Source organism: Lonchura striata, chromosome 2, assembly GCF_050655825.1.
Source record: "Lonchura striata isolate lonStrDom1 chromosome 2, ASM5065582v1, whole genome shotgun sequence".
Lineage (NCBI taxonomy): Eukaryota > Metazoa > Chordata > Aves > Passeriformes > Estrildidae > Lonchura > Lonchura striata.
In genome coordinates, this window is record NC_140704.1 from 143,181,356 (window position 1) to 143,208,691 (window position 27,336).

A 27,336-nucleotide genomic window follows, 5' to 3' on the forward strand; every position below is an offset into this window, starting at 1 on the left:
TTCTTATAAGGTCTACTCCTTCCAAGTGAATCACATTTTTGGCACTTTTGCTTCCAGCAGATGTGCCAGTTAAGAGGTTTGCACTGTAAGAAGTAGGATAACCTTTCCATGCCAACTTTCAGGCTTTATGGGTAGGCTCATTCATATGCAGAAGGCAGATGCAGCAGCCAAGGCATTTTAGACCCCAGCAGTAATCAAAGTTTTCTAGATATCTTTGCCAGTTGACTCTTAACTATGTTTTCTTGAGCCAAATACATTTTGAGGAGAATGACTTTATAGTACATAAGTACAAGTAAGAAAAGGTCTGAGCCTGACTTGACAGGTCAATCTCTTGCTTCCCCAATAAGAATTCCAGCAAAAAACAGGAGGAAAAAAAGGCAGCTGTTGATAGAAGAGTCGCATTAGCCTTGATTCATGCAAGAGCATTGCAATGCCCATGTAGAGAAGGTCATAATGGATTTCTCAAATAAATTATCTAGAAGGTAGATCTATTACTTATTTTTCAAAACAAGCAGAGCACTTCTGATGTCAATGTAATTTATTGCTAATTACTTTTGAGAAACTAATCTTCTCTCCCTAATAAGGGAATTCCTGTATTTGCTTATCATCCTTATGAAGTCCTACATTCATAAAAAGAACTTAAGCACTACAATACCCTTTTATTCCCCACACAAAACCCAGGACCTTTTGTTAATACTGTTGTTACTGTGTGTGTCTTATTCCATTGCTTTGAGCATTTAGCAAATTCCTATAGGAGACCCATAGTCTCTCCTTTTTTGCCCCTCTTTTACTGGAAGGAGAATGGCTTATCTGGAGCTTGATTTCCTGCTGGTGTTAAAACCAGCCCACATGGGAAAATGGGACATTCCCAGGAATATCCAGCAGGCACCTTCAGGGAGGCTAAGCAGGGCAGGAATACCAGTGAATATTTGCATCTTCTGTTCCAGGTATCATGAAAAAATAAAGCCCATATATGCCCAAAATGTACCACCAGCATCTTCCTGGAGATTTGTATGCCCACCTGTCAATATGAGGAACTTATGTCATAAGCAGATGAAAATGAGACAAGGGCTAAAGGAAGGTAAATTAAGCATAATAAGGAACAATATTCATCTGCTGTAATGTGTTGACTGCATATGTATCTTTTCCGCAGAGAGACTGTGAAGGGATAACTAAATGAATGTCCAGGGAAGACAAATGGGCCCTGAATAAGAACTGGAAGTATTTTAATTAGACTTCTGAAAGTAACTCAGTTCCTTCTCTTTCCTGGACCATTTGACTGCAGTTTAAGATTACATGAAAAATTCACACTAATTCTTCAGTTTCTGTTTGCAAACAGACTAGTAGTTCAGGCAGTGAACAGCAGGCAGTTCTCAAGATTTACTCCAGGGGCAAGTCCATTTTACAAGCCAAAATTTAACTCTTGGTTAAATAGCTGATGTTCTGTAAGACAACAGCATAAAGACACACCTAACTTTAAACATCTCAAATTTCCCATTAGGTCTGCCATACTGTTCTGTCACCCAGATCAGGGCTTTTGTCTCAACAGCAGCCTTTGGCAAGTGGCATTTTTAAACAATTAACACATGTAACATATTTTCCTTCAGAGCTGGCATATTTTCTGAATGAAAAAATATACAGACAGGTCCAATATTATTCTAACCACATTAATAAGGAAATATTCATTTTTATGCAGGTTTTTATATCCATCCAATTACTGATGCATGAATGATTCCAGGTAAAATGGTCAGTTGTACTGATTCATTTAAGTCCTTTTCTAAGAAGCATTACATTTAAAAATAAACTTATTCCTATCTATCCAGAAACAGCAGGTGAAACTACAAAGTAAACATGCAAAAGAAAACTTAAAAATTGCAAATGGCTTGACAAATGTGATTTGCAATTTTATTTTAGACCATGCTATTGCAGTGTTTTACAGGTCAGTTGCCAAATTGAGTTAGTCTGCTATATATTCTCCAATTCACAATATATGTTCAAGGGTTTTATACTGAAAGCTTCTGAATTTGTCCAAATTCAAGAGTACACAAACACAAGCAAAAGTCATTGAAAAAAATCAAGGATGGGGGATGCTTCAAAGGCACGTAGAAAACACTTTTTAAGATTTGTTTATTTTGGCAGTGCCTCAAAAGACTCAATTTTCTAATCTCCCACGCATCAGAATTCAGAGAAATGAACTGTTAAAGAATGTTACCAGACCTTTTAGATGAAAACATGGCCAAACACAGGCAGCAACAGTAAATAGCTGATATAAAGAGCACCATCTACTGACAGGCAGCACTTTGACAGCCCCAGGGAGTTTTGCAAGGCACTGCATTCTGTTGTCTTTCAGCTTTTGGGAATTCAGCTTTGTCTAAGAGGTGTGTCAGTACTTCTCACATTTTCTCACCTGCCCTGTCTCACCTAATATATTTAAGCTGTTCTGCTCGTGGCTCACCAGAGCCCAGCTGCTCTGAGGTGCAGTAGCACACCTCCCCATTTGCTTCCCATTTCACCTGGTGATTGAAGTTTCCCACATGGAGATGATCACCTCTTGTATACCACCTTACAATTATAAATTAGCATGTCACCAGCTGTTTATGAGGACATTTCCAAAACTTCCTTAGTCAACAAGGGCTTTCCACACTTAAGTCAAAAACTTTTGAACTGTCCCTAGATGAGGAATAATCACCCTCTTTGAAGGTTTACTTCATGCAATGAAATATGCTTCTATGTTTTCATGGAGAAGATTACATAGAGATGCATGTTTCCTCCTCCCTTGTATCCTGCTGCTGTTTTATTTCTTTGTACTACAACCAGTTTTTATTTTACTACACAAAATTATTAGCAGATGCACATAAGAAAAGGCTGCTTCCTGACACACGAGAAAATATTATCAAAATCTACAAATTCTCTTGGCTAATATTATCAGAAAAAACCTCTAGGAATGTTAACATCTTGATCACTTCTAAACACAGGCATAAAACACAGTAAAGATGCACTGAAGTACTCTTGCACATCATTTGAAAGTACTTGCTAGCACTGTCGCAATTACTTATGTGAGATTTGCATTGCAACAGTGTAAGAGCTAAATCCTTTATATATATGCTTCAAGAGCATAAAACTAGGAAATCAGAGTAACTTTTCTAACAAAATTCACTGGTCTTAAAGATTTTCACTAATAATCATAAAAACCTTGTGTGCTAATTAATATGAAAAGTGAAAGTAGAGAAGAAATATTCCTATATGGTTTTTGTTTTGTTTTGCTTCACTGATTAAAACATTGATAACACACCTCAAGCTCATCACTTACATTCTTATATTTCATGCTGATTCCAAAGGTCAATGAAATTCAAGTTACTGTTCTTACACAGTAATCCTTGTCAATCTAGTTAGACCAGGATTAAAAGAAAAACAACTGATAGGAGCTGTGCTAAGGGAGAGGCTGCAGTCAATCTGTTTATATATGTGGCAGATTAACAACAATTAACAAAACTATGAAAGGAAATTTCTAATAGGTAGGAAAGTTTCAAGTTCTGCCTTGTTTCATAGTCTTACTGGCTTATGTCAGCACAGCAGCCTTATTCTTCTGTATTTGTATGCAGCAGCAACAATTTCCTGTTTTTACCTCCTCCTCAATTCTAAGATTTATAAATACGGTGGAATATTCAGACTCATCCTAGAAATTACTCTTCCTTTATACTACATTTTCTCCTCTGCAGACAAATTCCCTCTTGCTGCCCATAACCTGCTATCTTGTCCAATCTCCATCATGCACCCACTATCCCTGCAGGCAGCTGATGCTTTCCTTGGCTTTTTCTTTTGAAACTTTGAGCTCAATCATATATTGAAGTGTATGAGATGGATATTCCACTGTTTCCCACTATATTGTTAACGTAATTGTAACACTGGATGCAGAGGGCTTCTACATTTCTCTGCATAAAAATTACTTGCAAAGTTTCATTGTAAGATCATCCACTTCTCATCTCTTCTGCATTAGAACAAACTGAAGCATTTGGTAAAGATGGTGAAATAGTGAAAAATCAAAATATATTTGGTTATTAACATTACTTCTCTTAAGACTGATATCCCCTGTTTGTCCTCCAAATCTGATTCAGTCATCCACTAGCTCTATTTAGATTGCACTTCCATGGAGTTTCCTCCCAGCAGCAAAAGCAGCAAAGCAGTATTCTCCTTAACTACTGCCAGCATGGCAAAGTGGTTAAAATAAGCCAAATTAATAAGGAAATGTTGCCAAAGGGGACAGCTCTCACTAGTTACTCTTGATCTACCAGTACAGAGTACCCTATTGTTAATAAAAGCCAAAATGAGATAATTCAGGTGAATGAAAAACTGATCAACTCACTGAAGTCAGAGCTGAGCTGCCAACTAAGAGCAAGTAGGGGCTGGGGACTGAAATGTGCTACATCATTACATGGGGTGCTCCATCATCAGCTTAGTTGAGCTAGGACACACTTCCACTTCCACTGCATGCCATCTCTTCTCGGCCTTGTTGAAGCCTTTGTTAGATCCTGAAGGGAAGCAGGTTTGTGGCAACACATGACAACACAACAATCCACAAATCCAGAATAAAAACCTAACCATGGGAGAGGGTTCTGGGAGGAAGAAGGTGATGAACATGCAGAAAAGCGTTAAATAAGAATTTCATCAACAATGACCCAGTTTTGTCATCACTGTGCTTTGCACAGAAAAGCTAGCTTAATTTTCAAATTCAATTTCATCTGTTCAGTTTATTTTCTGGTTTTAGAAATTTGCATAAAATACTGTAGAGCAATAATAGCATGTACTCTGGTGTAGGCTTTTTCCTCACAAAAGTCAGCCCTGCTCACTTAACCTGACTACACTGTACAGTCTTCTTTTTGAATCAAAAGCTAAGACTACTTCCTTTCCAATTATACATCTTTTTGGCTTATATCAGCATTCTTGTGTCCTTTGGAATCTGGAAATCAGAGCAGGGAATAAAAGGTCATCAGGAAAAAACCCAAACCAAAACAAAAAAGCAACCAAAACCAAACAGATAGTTAATATCTTATACTGTTTTCTTCACAGCAAAAAGCAGAAGGTGCAGTATGTACAATGGACGCACACAACTAAATGAATTTCATCTGAATTTGGCAGTTTAATCAACATGCTGAACACCTACCTGATCTAAGCATTTTATTTGGCACTGTTCTTTATTTTTTTTCTCCCATTAGAAAATACTCTAAAAATTAAGACCTTCCAGTACTGAATTATTTCAAGAGAAAGTAGAGGAACATGAAACAGCAGCTAGGAAAAATAAAGCTGATAATTATTCAGGCAAAAAACTTTTCCAAAATAATCTGCTGCCAGTCACTATGGACCATTAACTACAGTTTGCAAGCTACAAAGTAGCTTCCCCACAGAAAAAGAAATCCATGGTGACAGTTAAATGAGCATGAACCTTAACAAGCACTTCAGATTCTTCTTCTACAGTCAACAATAAAGACTTCAGGAAGGTTTAGTACACTTGCAGGTTAGCTCATTTTTTATCCTCATCAGTTTTCCTCAACAGCTTCACATATTACCACCTAATGCTGAAATGTTGGCAATTTTGACAAGCTATTTACTCTTCAGGACAAACCTAAAAAAAATGCAAAAGTTCCAACTTACTAAAAGAGAAGTAAGCTTGAAACAGTCATATCTGAACAAGAACATACTATTGTGATAGTCTTTACCTCCAGAAATGTTTTTCTATTCAGTCAATAAAAATATAGATTATTTAAAAATACATCTTCAAACCTATCACAAACTTTATTTAGAGAGAAGACGGTATTCTCAGCATAGGTGTGCTGAAGTTCAGTCATATCTACCCTTTTAATAATGAAAAGACATTCACAACATCTTTCACAATCTAAAGCATGCTGCTAAGATTGAAAGCAATCATCCTTGAATGAAAGATGGATTAATAGCAGTTCTAAAACCATTAGCTACAGACTCTACTGTCATGCTTCTGTTTAAAGCAAGGAAAAAAAAAGGCAAAAAAAGTCAAGGTGTCTAGGTCAGCCAAGCTGATGGATGCACTTACAGACTTTAGAGGAAAAAGGAAAATTGGCAGAACATAATACCCATTTACAAGATTTTCTTTGTTAAAGATAGAAAAAAGGCCTCAAGATATGCAGTAATTCTACCTTGTTCAGTGCTGAAGGTTTTCTATTTTTAGATATGCATATTAAAGCCACATTTAACCCCAGAAATGCAGCTTATTCAAATATTCACTAGACATTGTTAGAATTAGAAATATTCATTCTATCAAGTAAATCTTCTGGCAACAGCCTCTACCAGTAACACCTATGATCTCTGGTAAGGAACTAGGAGGTAAGGGAGATGGAAGAATTGATGCTCCAGACCATTTAGTGACTGCTAGCAGTTGTGTGAGCAGGAAATTAAATGCTTACATTAGCAAAAATGCCCAATATAACTGTTTCCTGTAACCCAAAGAATTGGCCTCTCCGCAGCAGCCAAGGCTGCAAACTCTCACTGCTTCTACTGTTGCAGCTCTTGAGATTGAAGGAAGGATCATATCTGTGAGCTGCTGAGGGACATGAGATGGGCACAGCTGCCTCTTGAAACCCACATTGATCTTCTCCCACTGCACACACACAGACAGACTGCTGGGAAGCCCCAGGCACATTCTTCTGGTTATTCATTCTGAGTCGGGCATAGGTGGTGGGGTTTAGCAGCACTGCACCACAGGGATGAGGATCAGCATCTCCCATTTCAGGCAACAGTTTGCAAAGCAAGATTGAATATTACATTAGTTTTAACTGCTGTAGCTAACCCTGCCTCACGTGAACCCTTTGCTCTCCACAGGGTATAGATGAGACAAGACACTCATCATATAGGGAGGGAAGATACTCCTCATCTAGGCTTTAGGGGTGACAGCTTGGCAGGCAAGAGATGGCTCTGTGTCAATCTCTACAGTCTGACAGGGATGGCAGACTGAAGATGGCAGCTGGAATAGTCAGAGAATAGGAAAGCATCACAACTTTCCACAAACAGAACGAGAGACAGTTCAAAAGCTAAAGAAAAAACCTAAAATGTAATCTCTTTTCTTAAACTGTTGATTTATTGATAGAATTGGATACACATGCCCTAATCCCTAAAAGGAAATTTACTTGCGATGTTTCATGACACTATCACTAATAGTATTTGTCTTTTCCAAGTGTTCAGGACTACATTCAGCACAGGTAGCTCGGTGAGCAGCTGCAGTGAGAGCTACAGATTGAGCTCTGGGTGGCAGGAGGCCGAGGCAAGAGGCTGAGATCTGGCACTGACCCTTTGCACAGCAAAGGGCCCAGGGACCTGTGGCACCAGCCAGGTGACTCAGAGACACAGGAGGAGCCAGTGACTCAGCAGGAAGAGCCCACACTTTCCTCTGCTTAGACCATAAGGATACAGAAGCCCAGGGTTTCCTTTGTTTGGGCTGCTTCCTAAGAGGCAGCAGCTTGAGTTGTTGTTTTACTATTGCACCATGATGAAAGTCTGAGATTCTGCTATGGAAAAGACAGGGTAGAGGCAGTAAGGAAACCTGGTCCGACCATCTCAGTGTTGGGTGTGTGGCTGTGAAGGGGCCTCAGTCCCAGCTCAGGCTGTGCTAGCGTGGCTCCTGGATGGCCAGACAGGAAAGTTTCTTCACCACAAGTGTCAAAGGTCTCAGCTGCACATTAGCACCTCCCAAATTCAAAGAAACATGCTATTGTACTGCTTCCTCACTCCAGCTGCTCTCTCATTGTGGACTTGCAATGCTTCTTTCAGTTCAAGAGTCTGTCATACTTGGACATCATTCTCATTTTTGAACTAACCCTGTGAATTCCAAGAGCGGCTAATGACAATATAAAAGCACACCATCAACATTACTAGAAGCACAGAAGTACTAGAAGTAGGACACAGGCACTTAAAGCCATCCCCAGGCTGAATCACTATATCAAAGTTTCACTTAATGGTATTATAGCCAAGGAAAACCCATGCTACTTACAAATGAGTTGGTAAAATAAAATAAAAAGGAAAAGGGAAGACTTGTCTCTCATTAAATACAACATTCATCTTATCTTCTGCTTGCCCCACGGATGATACACACCATCATAGAAAATGCATGCTTTAACATTTGAGAGTTGTTTCCCTGCTCCCTGCAGTGGTACATCAGCAACACAATGATCTGCAGTTGACTGTAGAATTTAGATAAAACCATAACACTTCGGAAGTCCACATTCAGAAACACCTAAAAAGAACTGGTATTTGAAAAGTATGACATGAGAGAATATTGAAAATCCTCCCTGACATCAGAGGTCATTATTGTTGGCATTTCTACAGTGCCTAGAGGCCTCTCAGAGCAAAACACTAGTTTACCTCAGTCTCCATCCACCAAATACTTCCAATCAAAATCAGAGGCATGACAAAGTGCCAGTAGAAGCCTCTACCACTACTTACTGTGGAAAACAGCTTGAGAATCTGTCCCACAGAGAAGAATGGGAACAACAGCAAATGTGCTGCTGCATTTGCTACTCTCAGACAACCTGACCTGAGCAACCAATTAAATGTACATACACATGCAAGAGACAAAATTTTGTTAGCAAATTTAGTCCATATCTCAGGTTTCTAATTTTTTTAGCAAATTTATTCCATATCTCAGATTTCTACTGAAACAATAGTTTTAACTGCTTCTAGTTATCAACATTCTTCTATATTTGGGTAAACTGAGCCAGACAGCAAAAGCTTCACTTCTAGAGAGGAGCAAGAGCTTTCTAAAAGTCCAAGACCAATTAAACTAAGAGGGTAAAAATTAAACACACACACTCCAATAATTTGCTTTTAATCCAAAAGTTAAGACACTTGTTTTCAGATTACATGGTATTTGCTTGCCAGAATATAATTTTGAGCATAACCATATATATGTGAGTAGTCTATCCTAATTATTCCAAGTATGATTTATGTGGTAAATGCAGCTTCTGAAACAGTCTCCTAATGCAAGGTTTCATGTCCATCAGACATGGATAACCATTTCAACATCAAATGCAGAGGTTGGTTAGCCAGTAAGGTAGAGGAAAGAACCAAGTTTGAGATCCAAACATCTAAATTCAAAACAATCCCCAAAATGTAGACAGCTTCAGGTGAGAGGTGCTCACCTCAGACCGAGCCTAATCAGTCTCTGTTCCTCTGAGTACACTGACAAGATTCCACCTAGCTTACATACAGACATGTAATTTAAGTTGCCCTCATCAGCAAACTGAACTCTACCCACAGAAACTCAGGAAAAGACAGACCTCACTCTGCCCCAGGCCACCCTTTTCCAGGCTCTTCTAATGAAATTCCTTCTTAGTGGTGATAACCCAAGAAACTCCTTCCACACACTATCAAGACCACTACAGTCCTGTCGGCGCAGGCCCCAGCTGGGTAATGATTAGCATCGACTCCATGAAGGGGTGATCAATGCAACACATGAGGGGTCACCAACTGTCACCCCCGGAGACAGATCACAGTTACCTCTCTAGGAGGGCAGAAGGTGTCCAATCCATCTTGCAGGGAATGCTGGAGGTCAGTCTGAGTTCCTCTGATGGAGAGGTCCAGATGGTCTCCAGTTCATGCCAGACACACGACTGGGGTCAGCAGTAGTCACCCCAGTCTGTCTGTGCCCGAAGGGGTCAGCAATGTCAGGCCCATGTTCGGACACACTTCAGAGGAGTCATCAAAAAATCAAGGCAGCGTGTTCATCCACACACGAGGGGTCACCAATTGTCACTCCCAGAGGCCCTCAGCTGGGTAATAATTAGCACTGACTCCATGAAGGGGTGATTGATGCAACACACAAGAGGTCACCAATCAGTCCCACACTCCTTTTGTGACTATGACACTTCTCACTCCCAGTTCTCCACAATTATGTTATTTTTTTGAAATGGAAAGGACAAAAATTCCCACTTGTAAAGAAAGCTGGAGGTGATTCTGCCCCTCTACTCCACTCTGGTGAAGCCCCACCTGCAGTGCTGTATCCAGCTCCAGGGTCCCCAGCACAGAAGGACATGGACCAGTTGAAGGGAGTCCAGAGGAGGTCACCAAGATGATTAGCAGGATGGAGCACCTCTCCTGTGAGGAAAGGCTAGGAGAATTGGGACTATTCAGCCTGAAGAAAAGAAGGCTCTGGGTGACTTAATTGCAGCCTTCCAGTACCTGAAAGGAGCCTTCAAGGAAGATGAAGGAGACTTTTAAAAGGACATGTAGTGACAGGAGAAGGGAGAATGGCTTCAAACTGAAAGACCATAGGTTTATATTAGACATTAGCAAAAAATCCTTACTGTAAGGGCGGAAAGCACTGGCACAGGTTGCCCAGAGAAGCTGTGGATGCCCCATCCCTGGAAGTATTCAAGGCCAGGCTGGATGGAGCTCTGAGCAATCTGGTCTAGTGAAAGGTGTCTCTGCCCATGCCAGGGTGGCTGGAACAAGATCATCTTTATGGTTGCTTCCAAAACAAATGGTTCTGTGTTTCCCTAGTGACTACAGCAACTGCCTGCAAACACATGAGGCAGATTAATAAAATAACTTATTTTATTATATTATATTTATAAGTTATAACTCAGGCAAAATACACCATTTGCAGACCTGTGGTGTCAGCAGTGGAGCATTTTCCATTTTAAAAGCTAAATTGGTTCCATAATACATTTTATAATCCCTCTAATCACAATGCTATGATTTTCTTGACCAGGCAATTCTGTATTTTTCTATCCCCAACAAGGTAGCTGTGTTATTAAAATACTACTTTAGTTTTGAAGCCCTTAAAGTATCTTAAAAGTGGAAGTAGAGGGTTTGGATGGCTTTGTGAAACAGCTGCACAATGAGGCAAGCAGCAAAACTGGCACTGTAAGTACAATATGCATCCACATGCTCTATGTAATTGCTTTTTCCTCTAAAAGCCTCTCCACCTTTTTATCTACATTTCTTTTTCCCCAGAGTTGTTTTGAATAACATGTCTGTCTCTACATGTGTCTATAGTATTAGATATCCCACTTATTTCTAGAGTACTACCACAGCATTTTACTGCTTATGTTTGCTAATATGTACTGCAATTTCTGCTCCTTTTCACACTACTGTAATGGGAAAGAACACAAATTTCACATTGATAGTTTTCACAGGACAACAGGAGCCAGATCAGACTATACTTCCCTCCTTATGCTCTCTCAGCTGCCTCTTTGTAACCATCTGCTCAAGGCAGCCCTATGCAAGGACTGTCTCTCTGCAGCAGAAGCCACATCATTGCTGCATGTTTGTGCAGCCCCAAGCACACCTCAGGGTCACAGACTGCACCACTTCCCAGGGGCCAACACCTTGATGTCCTCCACATGCAAGCACTTGTGTGCATGCAACTACCCAAAATGTCTTAATCCTTGATTTTTTTCTGAAACCCACAGTCCAACTGTTAAAAAATCTAGCTGTAAAATCCTAACAAATTGTTCTTCCTAATATCACCTGATGGACTGAAGTCATAAACAGAGCATGCTTGTACAGGTGAACTTCATAAAGGCCTTTTATTCAGAAGGCCAATCAACAGTGTCTTTGTGAATAAACTTCACCTGTTGTACTTATACCACCTAAGAGCTAAGAATTAGTCTGAGTTCACTATTTTGATTTCCTGTGGGGAGAAAACCAATAAGAAAATAATCCCACTTTGAGATGAGGGGCAAAGGAGAAAGACTCAAATGGTCCTTTCCACCTGCTGGACAGAGCACACACAACATACTAACTTGTCAAGATCTCCCACTTCCAAACAGTTGCTGTCAGCAGAGGAGATGACATTTTCCAGATTCCCCAGGCATGCAGTCATTGTCAATAGAATGAACAGGAGAAGGCAGATATTTTATGCTGAATGGAGAAACCTTGCTGTTAAAATGTGGGCCTTCATATTAAACGATTTATAGCAAGAATGGATGATACAGCAATGGCAAAAATCATGCTACAACAAGAATATACTTGGATTTTGGATCAGACATTTGTCCTGCTGTGGTGAGCTGGCTTACAGGACCCCAACAGAGGTGCTTCTTGTTTTCCTTGGTTGCGAGAGTGTGGATTCTGAACTAAGCAGCTGTATTTTGCACTACAGGTAGGATTACTTCAGCACTTCATTCTCTCCCGAGAAATCCCAGAATGATAAACAAAACATCATTCTCAGTGGCTTGAAATGCACAAAGTCACCCAGCACTGCTGTTTCACAGCTCAGGATAAGAGTTTTGTTCACTGCATGGTTCTGAAACTTCAGGCTTCAGCCAGAGGTCACAATTGTGAATGACAGGCTGAGAAAGGAAGGGATACACACACATCAAACATTTCAGCCCCTGATTTACACGAATACTTATAACTATGCAACACATGAAAAGTGCATTGAATATTAGGATAGAAGCAGGCACACTGATTAGTGTGCATTGCTAATAATCACAGAATGAGACACTAGAAAGGCACATTGTCCTGAAGTGCAATTATTTCAGTCAGCTATGTGATAATAACATTTACCAAATGTTCTTAAACCTATTTCAGATATAGTCTACACTGAGATTCTGTGCCCATTTTTATTAGTCATAAAGAAGACCCAATGCTGTAAGTGGTGTTTTCACTATCACAGTCAGAGTTGGGAGAGGGAAAAAAATTCACAATCACACCTAATCTATTGACTTTCATTGTGGTGATCTGATGTGGACAGTGGAAATCTGTTAACTACTTCTCCACAAAAGTAAGCTAAGAAAAACAAACTATCTATCAGTAAAATAACATTTCCCCATCCAGAGTCAGTACCTCACTCAGAAACACACAGAGATATGCAATTCATACACCCTGACACACAATTTTAAAGCAAAATTGGGAGGAACTGAACAGCCCAGCTGGGGTTTTGCTGAACCTTCACTTCAACAGAAAAATGCTTCTTAACTTTAATCAGTCCAATGTGGGGGTTTTTCCCCATATCCTGTGGCCACCAGAAATCTCACAAGAGGAAGACAATAGGAAGACAACTCAAAATGGTAAAACCTCATTGCCCCATTTCAGTGGACATTGGTGTTTCTCAACTGCAAAAAAAGGTTAAAAAAAAAGTGGGGCAGCGGCAGGGGGACATAGCATGGTTTGGGTTGAAAGGGACTATAATGATCATCTAGTTCCAACCCCCCCTGCCATGAGATCAGATTGCTTAGAGCCTCACCTAGACTGGCCTAATAGAGTCTTTCTTATCCAACCCATTTGATAAGCTTGACCAAAAAGGATAAACACTGTGAAGCAGAAAACACTGATTTAAAAAATGGAGAAATCTTCTAGAAAATTACTTTTCCTAGTCTCTTGTTAGACAACAGTACCAAGACTTTTTAAAAAATTTAAATAACTGACAAAATTTTAATATTTCTAGGAATTCTGTAACACCTTTATCACTTAAAATCCTTACTCTTCCATGCTTCAACTTTTCATCACATGCTTGACACCCCCCACCCCTCCCAAACACTTGCTGATCAGAGCAGATCCTCCCAGGAAAGCCAGAGGAGCTGTTTCCACCCCAGTCAGTGCTGAACAGAGCCCAGTAAGCTGAGATGAATTCCTATCCTCTTGGTACTGAGTTCAGTCAGCCCTTCAGTGTTGTTCAATATAATTTCAAAAAAAGGGGGATTTTTAAGAAAGCAAAAGCAACCAAAAGAACTAATGAGCTACACTGCAACAAAACATAGTCTACTGATCCCTATATAGCACTTATCAACAGAAGACAAGGTAAAAGCTTCTCACTTCTTTTACCAGTTTCTTTTCATAGTTTTCATGAACATTTTAAAGGACTGTTAATTTCTCTTGAGTCAGATAAAAAAACCTGCAATTGCTAACACAACACAAAAAACCTAACAGCAGTAGTTGCCATTAAGAAGCCTCTATTATTTGCTATTGCTGCTACCACATAATGAGACAAAATGTGCCACCAGGTATGCACACCTTACTTAGGAAAGAAAACTCCCTGAATAAATAATCTCCTAATGAGTATCAGCCCAGATTTGGGTCTCATGCTCACCATCAACAAGGCTTTGTGAGTACATCATGCAGGAGGACTTGATTACAAATCAACACTGCTGCAAAAGTTCATTTTCTGAATCTACTTAGAAAAGCTGCCTTCTGTTAAAGCCTATACTCAGAGAAGTACAGGATTCCAAAAGTATAGCAGAATCTTTGTTAGCTTGTTTTTAACAGAACTCTACTGTATGACTATGGCATTAGAACCAAACAGATGAGACATAAGAGCCAGAAGTAGCATTTCAATGAAAAAAATATAAGAATTCCAGAAAAAACACATAACAGTGGTTAAATATAGTTGGTAAAGAAAGAATTTCTATTTGTAAAACATATATTAAAAACCATTCTTGCTTTCTCCAGTGACTTTTACTGCTCTGTGAAAGTGACCACTCAACTGTTTGAATTGTTTTTATCTATCAGGAATGCTGAAAAATCAGTTACTCAAGAAAATGTGTATATTGATATACCTGAATAAAAAAATGAAGCATTTTTACACTTCATATCTTTTCCTTAATTTGTATTATATCCTGTGTATTATCAGAGTCTGACTAGATTATAGACATTAGTTTAGCTCTGAATAATCTTGCTGGTTTTGGACTTGCTCATATTTGTAACAAGGTGGTTCCTCAGGGAACCAGCTGAGGGAGACTAAGATCATTATTCCATTTTGCATTATAATTCTACCTCAGTCAGCCTATAAATACTAGATTCCATATTAATCAGGAACTTATAAATGAATGAACCTTCACTGGAGCTACACTTTCTGTTGTCTGCATCCCAAATATAGAATCAAACACTTGTACTCCCATATTTACATTACAGTAGTTCCATAAAAAGGAACTTTAAACTTGTCTGTAACCCATGAGTTACTACTGTACTTTAATCCCATAGCTGAGGACAGAAAAGGAAGGACATACTTCATTACAAAGGAGATTTTGTTTGTTTCTTTGGACAGCAAAACCAGATGTTTAAAGTGCTGGAAGTGATCTTGATGACAAATTAGAAAGCTGAAAGCAGGAACAGTAGGCATCTTAAATTATATTCAATACATTGCACTGCTTTGTGCAACACAGGTCTCACTAGTGTGAATATGAGGTATGTGTTGATGTTATTTGAATACACAGAACTACAAAGAAATCCTTTTAATAACAACTGTGCAATGGAAATATAAAACAAATGGCTCTGATCACAGTGTTTTATTTACAAAACTTTCCTAAATTCCTGCTCATCTTTCCACTACACATATATGATTACATGGATGAAGTTTCTTAATGGCAGCTTAATTCAACTGTTAAAGCTACACAAACTGAAGTCCAACTCCATATTCACATTTTAGAGGACAAAGCAAAACAACATTTAAAGTTAAGGCAGAGTAAGCCAGAAAAGACAGGCCACCTCAGGCTGTAGTGTATGAATCCAGATGAAAAACATCACTAAATTACTACATACATAAAACACAAAGTTACTAACAAGGCAATAAAGCAATACATTTAGAAAAAAAAGTCCATTCCATTTGCTTGATTCACTTATGCTAAGCTTATTCCATTAAGCAAAAAATCCATTTGTTTGTTTGTTTCTAAATCTGAAGCATGCCCAGTTTTCTAAATAAAGCTACTGCAATCAGATGTGGGAAACCAATACTGGATTTCAATATTTTGAGAGCACCTTCCCCTTTGAGAGCACACTTCCTCTCTTCCCCCACCATCTCCAGCAAGGACAGCCTGTTTCATATTCATCAGTCCAACAATCACAGCTCAGACATTGAAAGCAGACTCCCTTACTATCACTGATGTATTTCACTCTGATTTTTCATTAAGGATAAGTCTTTTGAAATGACTGTATTCCACGTCAACTACACAAACCCATTCTTAATTGGGAGCCCTGTTGCACCATTTTGCTTCTTCACTCCCAAGCTTGTATGTCTCCAAATTTTAATACACCTCCTCAGCTTTCAATACAGGGCAGATTTTCATCTGCTGATGTTGAAACATGAGCAGGGTTATCTTGCCTTTGCAAACAGCTGGACAAATGCCTTATTAGCTGAGCTTTGTCTCAAAACTCATCCAAAATCTGGTGGTCTTGTTATCAAATTGATATTTCAAAGCAGTAACCACAAACCTGTTCTCTAAGGGTTCATGACAAATCAGCAAGGTGCTTGATAAATGGTGCTTGTCACCAACCCTGGATGTGTTAAAAAAAAGACTGGATATGGCACTGGGTGCCATGGTTTAGTTAAGGTGTTTAGGGCATGAGTTGGACTTGATGATCTTGAAGGTCTCTTCCAACCTAGTGGTCCTGTGATTCTGTGTAATAAATGACCACCAAACAGATTACAAGTAGCAGGGGGTTTTTAATTGCTGCAAGCCTGTAATGGAGGATCTAGTTTGATGCATTAAGTCAGAATGAAATGAGTTAAATTGTATTAATTTAAATTTATTAAATTTAAACTAGATATTGTAGATAAAAATTAGAATGGAGAATTCATACCAAGCCTTTATTGTCAAGGCAATTGCTCCAAACATTTAATATTATTTGATTCTAAAAGAAAAATACATCACAACCATATGTGTATTATATTTTAAGTTTATTGTACTGTTGGCAGTAGGAAATACTCCTATTTGTTCAGTCATTGAAATAATTTCTCTTGCCTTTTTGAACCTGTTAGAAAAAAAGACACTAATTTTATTTGCTCTAATAACTCTCAATGTGTCAGATTCAATAAAGATTCAATTTTCCACTCTGCAGAAATTACCCCCAGACTCCTGGTTTTAGGCCTTTGAGAACCAAAAATACTGATAAGGCTTTTAAAGAATGTTTCCCAATTATTTCGTAACATTCTCTTATCTTTCCTTTGACCCTGAGACCACCTTCCTTGGTTAGAGCCTAGTGCTAGTAATGCCAAGCTTGTGGCCTGTATGGGCCATTCACTTAGGAGCTGGATTTGATGATCCTTGTGGGATCCCTTCCAACTCAGAATATTCTGTGATTCCAGTTAAAAATGTATCTAATATGACAAATTATTGTCCTATACCAGAGTATCTTGAGTACACACATTCACTTGCACTTGGTAGTTATGTCTGCTGCACTCATACAAGAAGTAGAAGATTATGAGTAAAAACAGACACATTTGTTTTCAGGAACTCATCTCTAAACTATGTTTGCTTACTGTCATATCACACATGGAAAAACTGGCCTGGTATTTTACCTAAAATAAGTAACAGATTATTAAAATCAGTCCCCTATATAAAAATCCATATATTCATATATCCGTAGAACTTTTCTCCTCCTTTACCTGCCCCAAGAAAAAATAAATATGCAAACAAACAAACAAAACCTCAAGAAAAACATTTCTGCGCCCATTCTGCTTGTTACCCAAATCATTTGGAAAAAACAGTCTCCCCAGTGTCTGAAAAAGAGAGATCCCATTACTTTAATTATCTTCATTTAGAGAAAAACAGAACAGTGCAATATCCAAGAGTGTGTATGCTACAAATCCACAGCAGTACCTTGCTTCTGTAACACCCACTTCCTCATACTGCTATTTTTACACCTTTATATATCTTTAACAGGATGATAAATTCTATTTAAGCAGAAGCCAAAACTTCAAGAAGCTTGGATTCTGAAAGACTCACCAAAATAAATATGAAGGAAATCCTACCTACCTTAGATATTTCCGGCTCCACTTGTCTCTTGGGGGTGTCTTTTGACTCGGGCCCTTTTGGAGTACCAGTGTTCTTAACTGCCAGCGAATCAACTCCTTCACCTTCAAGCTGCAGGTTAATACCTTCTGTGGGGACAGGGTGATCAATACCATTTGGATTCAGATTGCAATGGATAGCTGGGAAAAAATATGAGAAACATTGCTTTAGGAAAGAAGAAACCAATGGTTCAAACATTTAGCACTAACTACTGAGAAGTGCCATGTGGTAACCAGAGCTGTGTCAGACCAAAGCAAATGAACCATCTGCACCTTGATGTGCATTCAAGGTGAGATATTTGAGAAAGTGAGAAGAATGCAGCACTGCATAAATTTATTTAGTGCAGGCTAACTTGTGGAGCTGTGCTCTGCTGGATTCACTGGAGCATCCAAGACCCTCAACTTAGAGCTTTTATTAAATGTTCATCATCCAACCATACCTTTTTTCCCTTACTGGGAAAACAAGTTGAAGGTTTTCTATTATATTTTAAATTCCTACAACATTCTAGGTCTTAAAGAATGTGGGATAAGTAAGCCATGCACAAAAAAAATCAGCAAGTCAGTCTCTGCACAGAGTAATGACTTATTCAGCTGATTATCTCTCCTTCAGTTCTTTGTACCACTGCAAGTTACCACCTACACTATCCTAACAAGCAAGAGAGATGTACTCCCTGGGAGTATATAATGAGGTAGAGACTAATGACAGCAGAATAAGGAAAGCTTTCAGAGAAGAAAATAAAACAAATGCAAACCATAGAAGAGAAATGCCCATTTAGAACTATGGGAATAGCTTGTTTTCTACCCAAATTTTCACAGTTTCAGCATTCACACACATAGTAGTGATTTAAAAAATGTGTGGATCCTGAGACAACTTCCCCTTTATGTGACTGATTTTTGCATTTATGTTCCTGCATAACTGGGCTACTTTTAGCACTACTTGTAATTAATGGTCCCAACTTCCCCTATGTACAAAAGAACTTCACTCAGATATTGTGGTGCAATGTTTGACAGATCTGAATAGAAACCTAAACTACAATGTACAGCCAAAATAAAAGCTGCCCTTTTACTCTTGCTTGATTTAGAAGCAAAGGATGGGGAGCTGGGGAAGAAATCAGAACTACCAGTTTCTACCAGCTACAGATCAGCCCTTAAAAGCCTCTCACAGGAAACTGGCTCAAGCTGCCAGTAAAAGCAAAGGATTCTTTAACTATAGCACCTTTTGAAAATCTATTCAGGTTAAATCCTAGAGTCTTAATTGACAACTTTGAGCCTAAGTTACAGGAATTCCTTGATACAGAATTAAAGCAGAGGCCAAAATGTTGACCATTTTCCCTTGGAATCTTTATAAACATCCAAATATTTCTAAAAGACAAGTGATCTCTGCAACCACTACAATACATACATCTGCAAGCCAAGGATAGGAACACCTCCTATAGGAACTTAAAAAGAAATTTGTTCTGTGGTTTATATTTACATCAGTGTGCCTCAAGACACACAGAAAAAAATTGTGGATAGATTATATCCCCTTACTATTATCTAGCTCCTCTAGATCATATCTACACACCTGAAAGAAACAACTACTAGCAAATTATTTGCCTATCCTCCAGGCCACAGAAAGACAGATGTGATCCTCCAAGACTGACTGTTTTCACAGCACAATGAGAATGAAAACTGTTTTGTTAGTAACCTAATTAATTCCTCCCTGTACAAAAAATGTAAATGTATCTTAACTGACCTGAAAAAGTACTCCCAGCACACCCTGCTCCAGCAGGGGCAGATCAGCAGCAAAAAGACATTTGATATCAAATATGATCCATAAAAATTCCTCTGTCTTTGGCAAGGATTTTCCCTAGCTGAATAGGAAGGCTCCTAGAGACACCTTTGGAACCCTAACACACTACAGCAACATTCAGAAGCAGGCAGTTTTTGACTGTCAGCCCAGTTCCAGTGCTCACCAAATAGAAATTAAGTAGCACAGTGGGACATAAACTGCCTGGAAGAACACTGCCAGCAGCAAGTCTCCTGTGAATTGCAACTCCTCCCTTCCCAGTACCCTGAATCAATAGAGATTAGGGGGAAGGGTGACATGGGTTGAACAAGGAGATCCTTCTGGTTTATAGCGCTAATTTACCATGCATTACAGGGAGCAAATTATACAGGTTTCAATACCATGATGACTAATCTCCTGTGTATAACCACATGACAACTTGGGGGATGAGGGAAAGGCTGTGGAAGTTGCCTATGTGGACTTTAGTAAAGCCTTTGATACTGTCTCCCACAGCCTTCTCTTGGAGAAATAGCTTTTCATGGCTTGGATTGGTGTACTGTTCACTGGGTAAAAACATGGCTGAGTGACCAGGCCCAGAGAGTGGTAGTGAATGGAGTTACATCAAGCTGGTGACTGGTCACAAGTGGTGTTCCCCATGGCTAGTTCTATTTAATATTTATCAACAGTCTGGATCAGGGGATCAAGGGTACCCTCAGACAGTTTGCAGATGACACCAAGTTGGTTTGGAGTGTTGATCTGCTGGAAGGTAGGAGGGATCTACAGAGGGATCTGGACAGGCTGGATCAGTGGCCCAAGGCCAGTGGTGGGAAGTCCAACAAGGCCAAGTGCTGGATCCTGCACTTGGGTCACAACAACCCCGTGCAGTCCTAAAGGCTGAGGAAAAGTGGTTGGAAAGCTGCCCTTGGAAAAGGTGCCCTTGGAAAAGGACCTGGAGGTGCTGGTCAGCAGGGACTGAACATGAGCCAGTGTGTGCCCAGGTGGCCAAGAAGGTCAATGGCATCCTGGCCTGGATCAGAAACAGTGTGGCCAGCAGGACTGGGCAGGGATTGTCCCCCTGCACTCAGCACTGGTGAGGCCACACCTTGAATGCTGTGTCCCTCACTACAAGAAGGACATTGAGGGTCTGGGGCACATCCAGAGAAGGGCAACAGAGCTGGGGAAGGGTCTGGAGCACAAGTCTGAGAGGAACAGCTGAGGGAGCTGGGGGTGTTCAGCCTGGAGAAAAGGAAGCTCAGGGGAGACCTTACCACTCTCTACAACTCCCTGAAAGGAGGCTGTAGCCAGGTGGGGGGTCAGTCTCTTCCCACTGTAACAAGCAACAGGATCAGAGGAAAACTCCTCAAGTTGGGCTAAGGGAAGTTTAGATTGGATATTAAGAAAAATTTCTTTGTGGAAAGGGTTGTCAGGCGTTGGAGCAGGCTGCCCAGGGAAGTAGGGCAGCCAACATCCCTGAATTTAAAAAAACATGTAGACATGGCATTTGAGGACATGGTTTAGTGGTGGACTTGTCAGTACTGGGTTAAGGTTAGGACTTGATTTTAAAGCTCTTTTCCAACTTCAATGGCTTTACAAATCTATAAGTACCTGGATGGCTTAAAAATTAAAAAAGTCACTTGGCAAGATGCTGCTTGACTCTTAGCCCATCATGCATTCAAGAGTAATGAATGCTAGTGCTTTTTCAGCAATGCCTTTTACTGAGCTCCTTCAGGATACAAAAGAGAAAAAATGGAAGAGGTTGCTAGCAATTACATAGATGCCCACTGCCTTTTAATTGAAAACAGGTGAGTGGTTAAAAGAAACACAGGCTGTCTTAGGGGACTTTTCCATAGTTGCTAAAATTGAAGGGGAAGGAGGGGAAGTGGGGAGAGAAAACTTTTTGATTTTGTAGGGGTATTAATCTCCTAAGAAGAATAAGTATCTTAGCCACTTGGCAAAGCTTATCTTTCTTTGTCATGACAGATCTTTAGGTAGCCAGCTCTATTATTTTCTTCTAGTGCTATCTCCAACCCTCAGCTACACAGAGAATAGGGGCAAGGAATATTTCCTTGCATAGGTCTGTTATTTCCTGTTACCACACAGAATACATAGATCCATCTTTGTGGCAGATAGATGTGGAGCTCTTGCCTCCTTTCAAATGTCAATACAAGTCAAAATGGTTCCCTTTCAGGATTTGTTAAAGGCAGTAAAAGAGGTCAATGTTTGGTCAATAATTTATTCTCTCCTTACATCTACATCTTATATAATTTTAGCTAGATACGGTCAGCTCAAAACCCAGGATCAACTATCAAACCTAATGGGGCTTGGTAGGCTGACAGCACCCAGGGCTAACATCCCATAGAACTAAGTCTAAACAGCTCTTAGAAAATAATCACAAATCACTAATTTCACCACAGCCCATGCGCTCTCCCTTAGCTGACACATCTTGACTTTCTTTTAGGACATAATGGCATTCATCTGGAAAAAAAAAAAAAAAAATCTTTCTCCAGACAAAATAGTTTCTGGCTAAAATATTGTTCAGACCATTACTCCTCCTTACCCTGGTATTGGCTAACACTAGCTCACCCTGTCCTCTGCATTCAGACCATTTTCCCACACTGCTCCTTAGACAATATCCCTGCTGCCTCACCACCTCTTCATTCTACCAAACTGTGTCAACCTCATCAGTCCCAAATTTTAACAGTACATCAAGACAACTAACACCCTCCAAATCAGCTCACAGTATCAGCCTAACACCACTATCAGCAGCATCACCAGATTTTGAAACAGAACTTCTTCCAATATTCTTCCATACAATCTCAATATTCATATACCATCCTCATCTCAGTAATACAGCCCTTCATCCAGATTCAGATCACTTATATTCTCCTTTCCATGCTGAAAACTCCACCTCAGTTGATTAATCTCTCTTCATGCTCCCCCAACAATTGTTCAACTTGTATTGAAAGCTTTCTGTGGTGGGAACTTATTTCCTTTTGAGGAAGGAGGGTGGATGTTCTATAGAGATCTGACTGCACAGCAACAAGTACATAATGAATGGTGCTGACTGACACAATAACATAGATCCAAAGATTACATTTATGAAACAAACTATTATGCAAAACAAAGGTACTTAAGTGCTCTTGTACTCCTAACTTAATGGTAAAGCTGAATCTAATGAAAAATATCCACTTTCTCAGAATCTAAAAAGACTGCTGAGATCTGCCAAGTTATGAGAGTGAAAAGCTCGTGAGAAAAGTAGTAAGCAGTGCATCCAAAATGTCAAAATGACCCCACATCTGTCCTAAAAAACTAGAATTCAATATATTTTGTACTTTTAATATATGGTAGAACACAAGCCCAAGTCTTTCCATGTATATAGAGCAAGATAATTTGTTGCCCTGCAGAAGCTGGCCCATACATGTGAGCTAGTTCATGCCCACACAGATCTCTCCAGGGTGCACATGCAGTTTCAAAAGAGCTTGCAGGGCAAGGTGAATGCTCTGCCCCATGCCACCCCCACCTTACTCCCATGCATGCTTGTCTCCCAGATGCTAAGCAGCCAAGAGACAGCTTGTCTGAGCATGCTTGATGGTACACAGAAGTCACCAAGAGACACTCTAAGTTACTGGCATCTGGGGCAAGCCTTGTCTTTTCCTAGAGGGTACTCTGTGAATCCTGTCTGGAAAAAAGCCTGAAGGCACTCTTCAAAACACAGCCTTGATATATCCAAAGTTTTGCATGGGCAGATGGAAAGTCTTTGTCTCTCCATCTGGAGTCTCAAGGCTTAGCAGATAAATCTATGATCAATTGCTACCTCTGTGCACTCACTGCCTTCTGTGTCAAACCTTTCATAACTACATGTTTCACTGGGAATACTGCTGGCTGCTTAAAACTTTAAGCAGATCAATTAAGGCTACATTAAAGCGTATTTGGCAAGTACTTGAGTTACATGCAATAACAATTGTTCTATTCTAAAAAGTGATCGAGTAAAAATAGCATCTTCTTACTCATGTGCCCTGTTCTGTGTGCATCATAGTCATATGCTAGCTTTTGCTATTCAGAGACAAAAAGCAGGCACAGGAGATACCCACCCAAGCTCTAACAATCCTTACAAAACTTTCATGTGTCAAATACTGGCAACCTTGCAAGCTCTATTTTATGTACTCATTCCACAGATTTAGCTGTACAATGCTAAGAGGTAAGTCCATACAATCCACCTACTACTCCCACCATAAAATGTCACATTGTCGAAAAGGACAAAGTTCATCTGTATAGCTTGAACATTAACAAACTTAGGTTGGACATAGCAGGGACCTTATAAAAAAGGTCCAAATATCTTTTCAGTCATTTCAGTAGTCACAGAGATTTATCAAGTATTTCTAAGGAAAAAGACCTTTGGACAGCAGCATTCATTGGACTTGTTCCTTCCATTGCTGCCCATTTCTTTGTCAAAAGCAAATAAAACCTCCAATCACATCAAATTTTGCACTCAGCATTTTCAATTAGTTCTATACACTTCCAGAGGCTACATTTCAATCCAGAGTAATCAGACAGAACCCCTGAGGCTTTTTGCTTGCCTTGTCAACCCGCTTTACCTGGGTTGACCAGAGAGGAAACATTCACACTGAAAACACTGGAGTCTTGTTCAGATTGAGATGCCTCCTCACACTGACCAAATGAACAAGACAGATCTGCACTGCAAAGCCCTTCTTGTATTTCAAGAAACTTATACTTCATTAGCAGCTCTGCATATCCCTAAAAAAAATGTTATTATTTCAAAAATATCTGACCTGAGCAGTTAGTGCCACTTGTACAATAGTAAAAAAAAACCAAGATTAAAAACAGCAAATAAAGATGGCTCAAATTTGTACTATAAAATTTAGGACTATTTTGACTACTCTGTGGCAGAAATTTCTTTCACAGTAATGAGTTTCTGTAACTCCTATGGATGGTCCATCTGCCTCATCAGTCAGCTTCTAGTTTTGAGAAACTGTCTGGCTTTTGCCTACCAGAAGTACTTCTCCATACAGTCCTCTCTCCACCTAACGTAAATTTGCACAGTTCCCCCAACACATCACTTGGAACTGCCTGAAAATGCAAAGTTTCACTTGAATACAATCTGCTGCTTATGCTGCAACCTAGTAAATACTGCTGTTAACCTGCTGAGCAAGTAAATTCAAGATTTTGCCCACTCTGTTCCTCAAATCTGTCTGTCTAATGGCCACTGAATCAGCAGCACTCCCACAAAGCAAAGAAGCCCAGCAAATCAGTCAGGACTTTTTCTACTTCGGTACAAGTCACATCAATTTATCACAAACCTCCTGTAAGGCTGAAATCCCAAAATACTTAACTGAAGTAATATTAGTTGTGTAGCTATCTGCTTCTGTTGGTCAGCATCAAAAAGCACCATCAAGCAATTCCAAAGGTGCTGTGCCAAAAGGCAGGACAGTATTGAGCTGTGGAGTGCACTGTAAACTGCTGCTACTGATGAGCTGTACCTGGAGCTTCACACACGAAGCTCAGACAGACACAGGCAGCAAGGTTTGGCAGACAGACACACACCTGTACCTGCAGGACCCTCCAGTGAGCTGCTTGTCTTTCTAGCCTCTCATTATAATGACTACTAATCATAAATAAATTTAAAAAAAAACCTGGCTAATTACAAGATATGAATTTTACAATCAAGTCTTTGTGAAAAGCAGTGGGACATGCCCAACAGCTGGGCAGGATAAGTGACAGCTCAGCAGCAAGGAAGTGAACATTGAGCCAGGTCAAGAGGGAAGGAAGGGCAGAGTAAAGGGGACACAGGTGTAAAAAGTGGATAAAGGCAGAAGGGGATAAAGTGTTCAGAGGAGGAGCATCCATTTTAATTTGTACCTGTGACTTGCTGGGCTTTTGCTTTTTTAACCTCCTTAGAACTATTATTACCAATAAAATTTAAGGTAATGGCATTCCTGAGACAACTATCCCTGAACATCTCTAGCTGGACAATGGGGTGTCATCCCATGGTATCAAGCCAATTATTACTATAAGCCATTTGCTCTCTCCAGAAACGATTAAAAAATACCCAAAACTAAAGCCAAAGAAGAACACAGGATAAGTATGTTTTCTGAGACAAGCTACTACACTTCACATATATCCCTCTAACAATCTTTAGCTGTAAACTCTTGTGCAGCAACAGAAATAATATCAAGAAATCCAAATTAGTAACTTAGAACTTTCATATCTGGAATCAAACTAAACTCATAATTTGGTTGAAGGCCAAAAAAATCTTGAGTGTAGAGAAGAGACCCCTTAGTTCTTTACAGAACAGAAACACTAAGCCCAGAATAAGAAATTATCTTCTTCTATGGGTTGAGTTTGCCTTCTGAGACCCTCATCCCACCAGAATATGTATGTAATTAAGTTTCTTCAGCTAAAAAATTTCCTTATTCCATTTTTTACAGTTTTACTACTGGAAACTATTTATATTACATATGGCAATATCCACTTACCATCTCTTATCTTATAGACTTTAGCAAACGCTGTAAACAGTTTCTTTTACACCTGCTTTTCAGGAGACAGACTGTATGTCATCACTATGCTAGACAGACCTTGGTGTCTCAGTAATGCAAGTTCAGCCTTTATAACAGCAACAAGATTTCATTATAAAAAGCAGACACAGTGATTGGAGAGCAAAATTATTTCTGAAGCATTTTCTCTTTCTGTTTTAATAAAAGTACACTTGGTACAAGCAGCTCTTGAATTCATGCTAGCAACAGAGACTCGTTGAAAAATGAACCTATTCAGTGAATAAATAAGGCCAGGTTACCACAAATCCTATACAGGTAGAGATGAACAGGAGAATACTGACACATAAGGGGACTAAGAGAACTATGCAATTAACTTAGAGCAAAATGGATCTTAGTGAATAAAGTAATAAAGGTCAGTAAGTAACATGCATCACCTGCACACGAGAAAACAATTTAAGCAATGGACTGAAATACAAAATAATTGGTCATTTGTTTTGCAAACTAGTAAGTCAATACAAAGTCTTGTGCAAGCCTCTACAGAGATTCTCTTGAATAGTGAGGAACTCTGGATTTCAAGATTGTGAGTCGCACAAAGTTACAAGCAAAGAGGGTGCTACAACAGATAAGAATTGTAAGAATGAGAAACAAAGAAAATCTCTCTACTGGCAGACAAAGAGGCAGAAACCTAAAATAATTTTCTCTCATAAGGAAAAGTATTCACCATATATTACAACTGTCAGTCACCAACCAACTTAGGCAAACTTCAAACTAGGTACCACTGGTGCCCTAAGGATTTTGCAGGAGATAAAAAAGAGTAATAACACCCCTGGGTATGCCATGAGTCTTCATTAGTTCCACTGATCTTGGAAGAAACTTGTCTTGCAGTCACTGATTAGGAAGTTGGATAGTCATGCTTCACCACAAGCTACACGTCTGAGACTGCCTCTTCTCAAGTCCTAACAGTACTACTATTCAATTCTATAATCAGCCAATATTACATCAAAAACAATTTTTAAATGCTAACGTTCCTATCCAGCACACAAAAAACAGCTCAGACACAAACAAGTCTTTATTATGGCATCAGAGGTACACTGTCCCACACATGCATCACAGATCCCTGCCTCATCCTACTCATGAAAGCTGCTGTCTGCTGAACATGTGGCACAGAAATGCTGCAATTCACCTGTGGATCTGGGCTTTATTTCTTGTCTCATGAATGAGACATAGTCATCAAAATGCAAAGGAAAATATCTTTCTTCATCCTCACTAGCATAACTAGTTTGAAATCTGACAGTTGACTTCTGTTC

The 27,336-nt window shown here is 39.5% G+C and overlaps 1 protein-coding gene across 1 annotated transcript in view; it reads right to left on the bottom strand.

Annotated features, from left to right (window-relative positions):
• Positions 1–27,336, bottom strand: part of SAMD12 (sterile alpha motif domain containing 12) — a 173,923-nt gene that overhangs the window by 138,207 nt on the left and 8,380 nt on the right. The window contains exon 2 of the mRNA XM_021546420.3: positions 17,715–17,890. Coding sequence (XP_021402095.2) covers positions 17,715–17,890 — 176 coding nt within the window. The remainder of the gene's footprint in view (positions 1–17,714; positions 17,891–27,336) is intronic.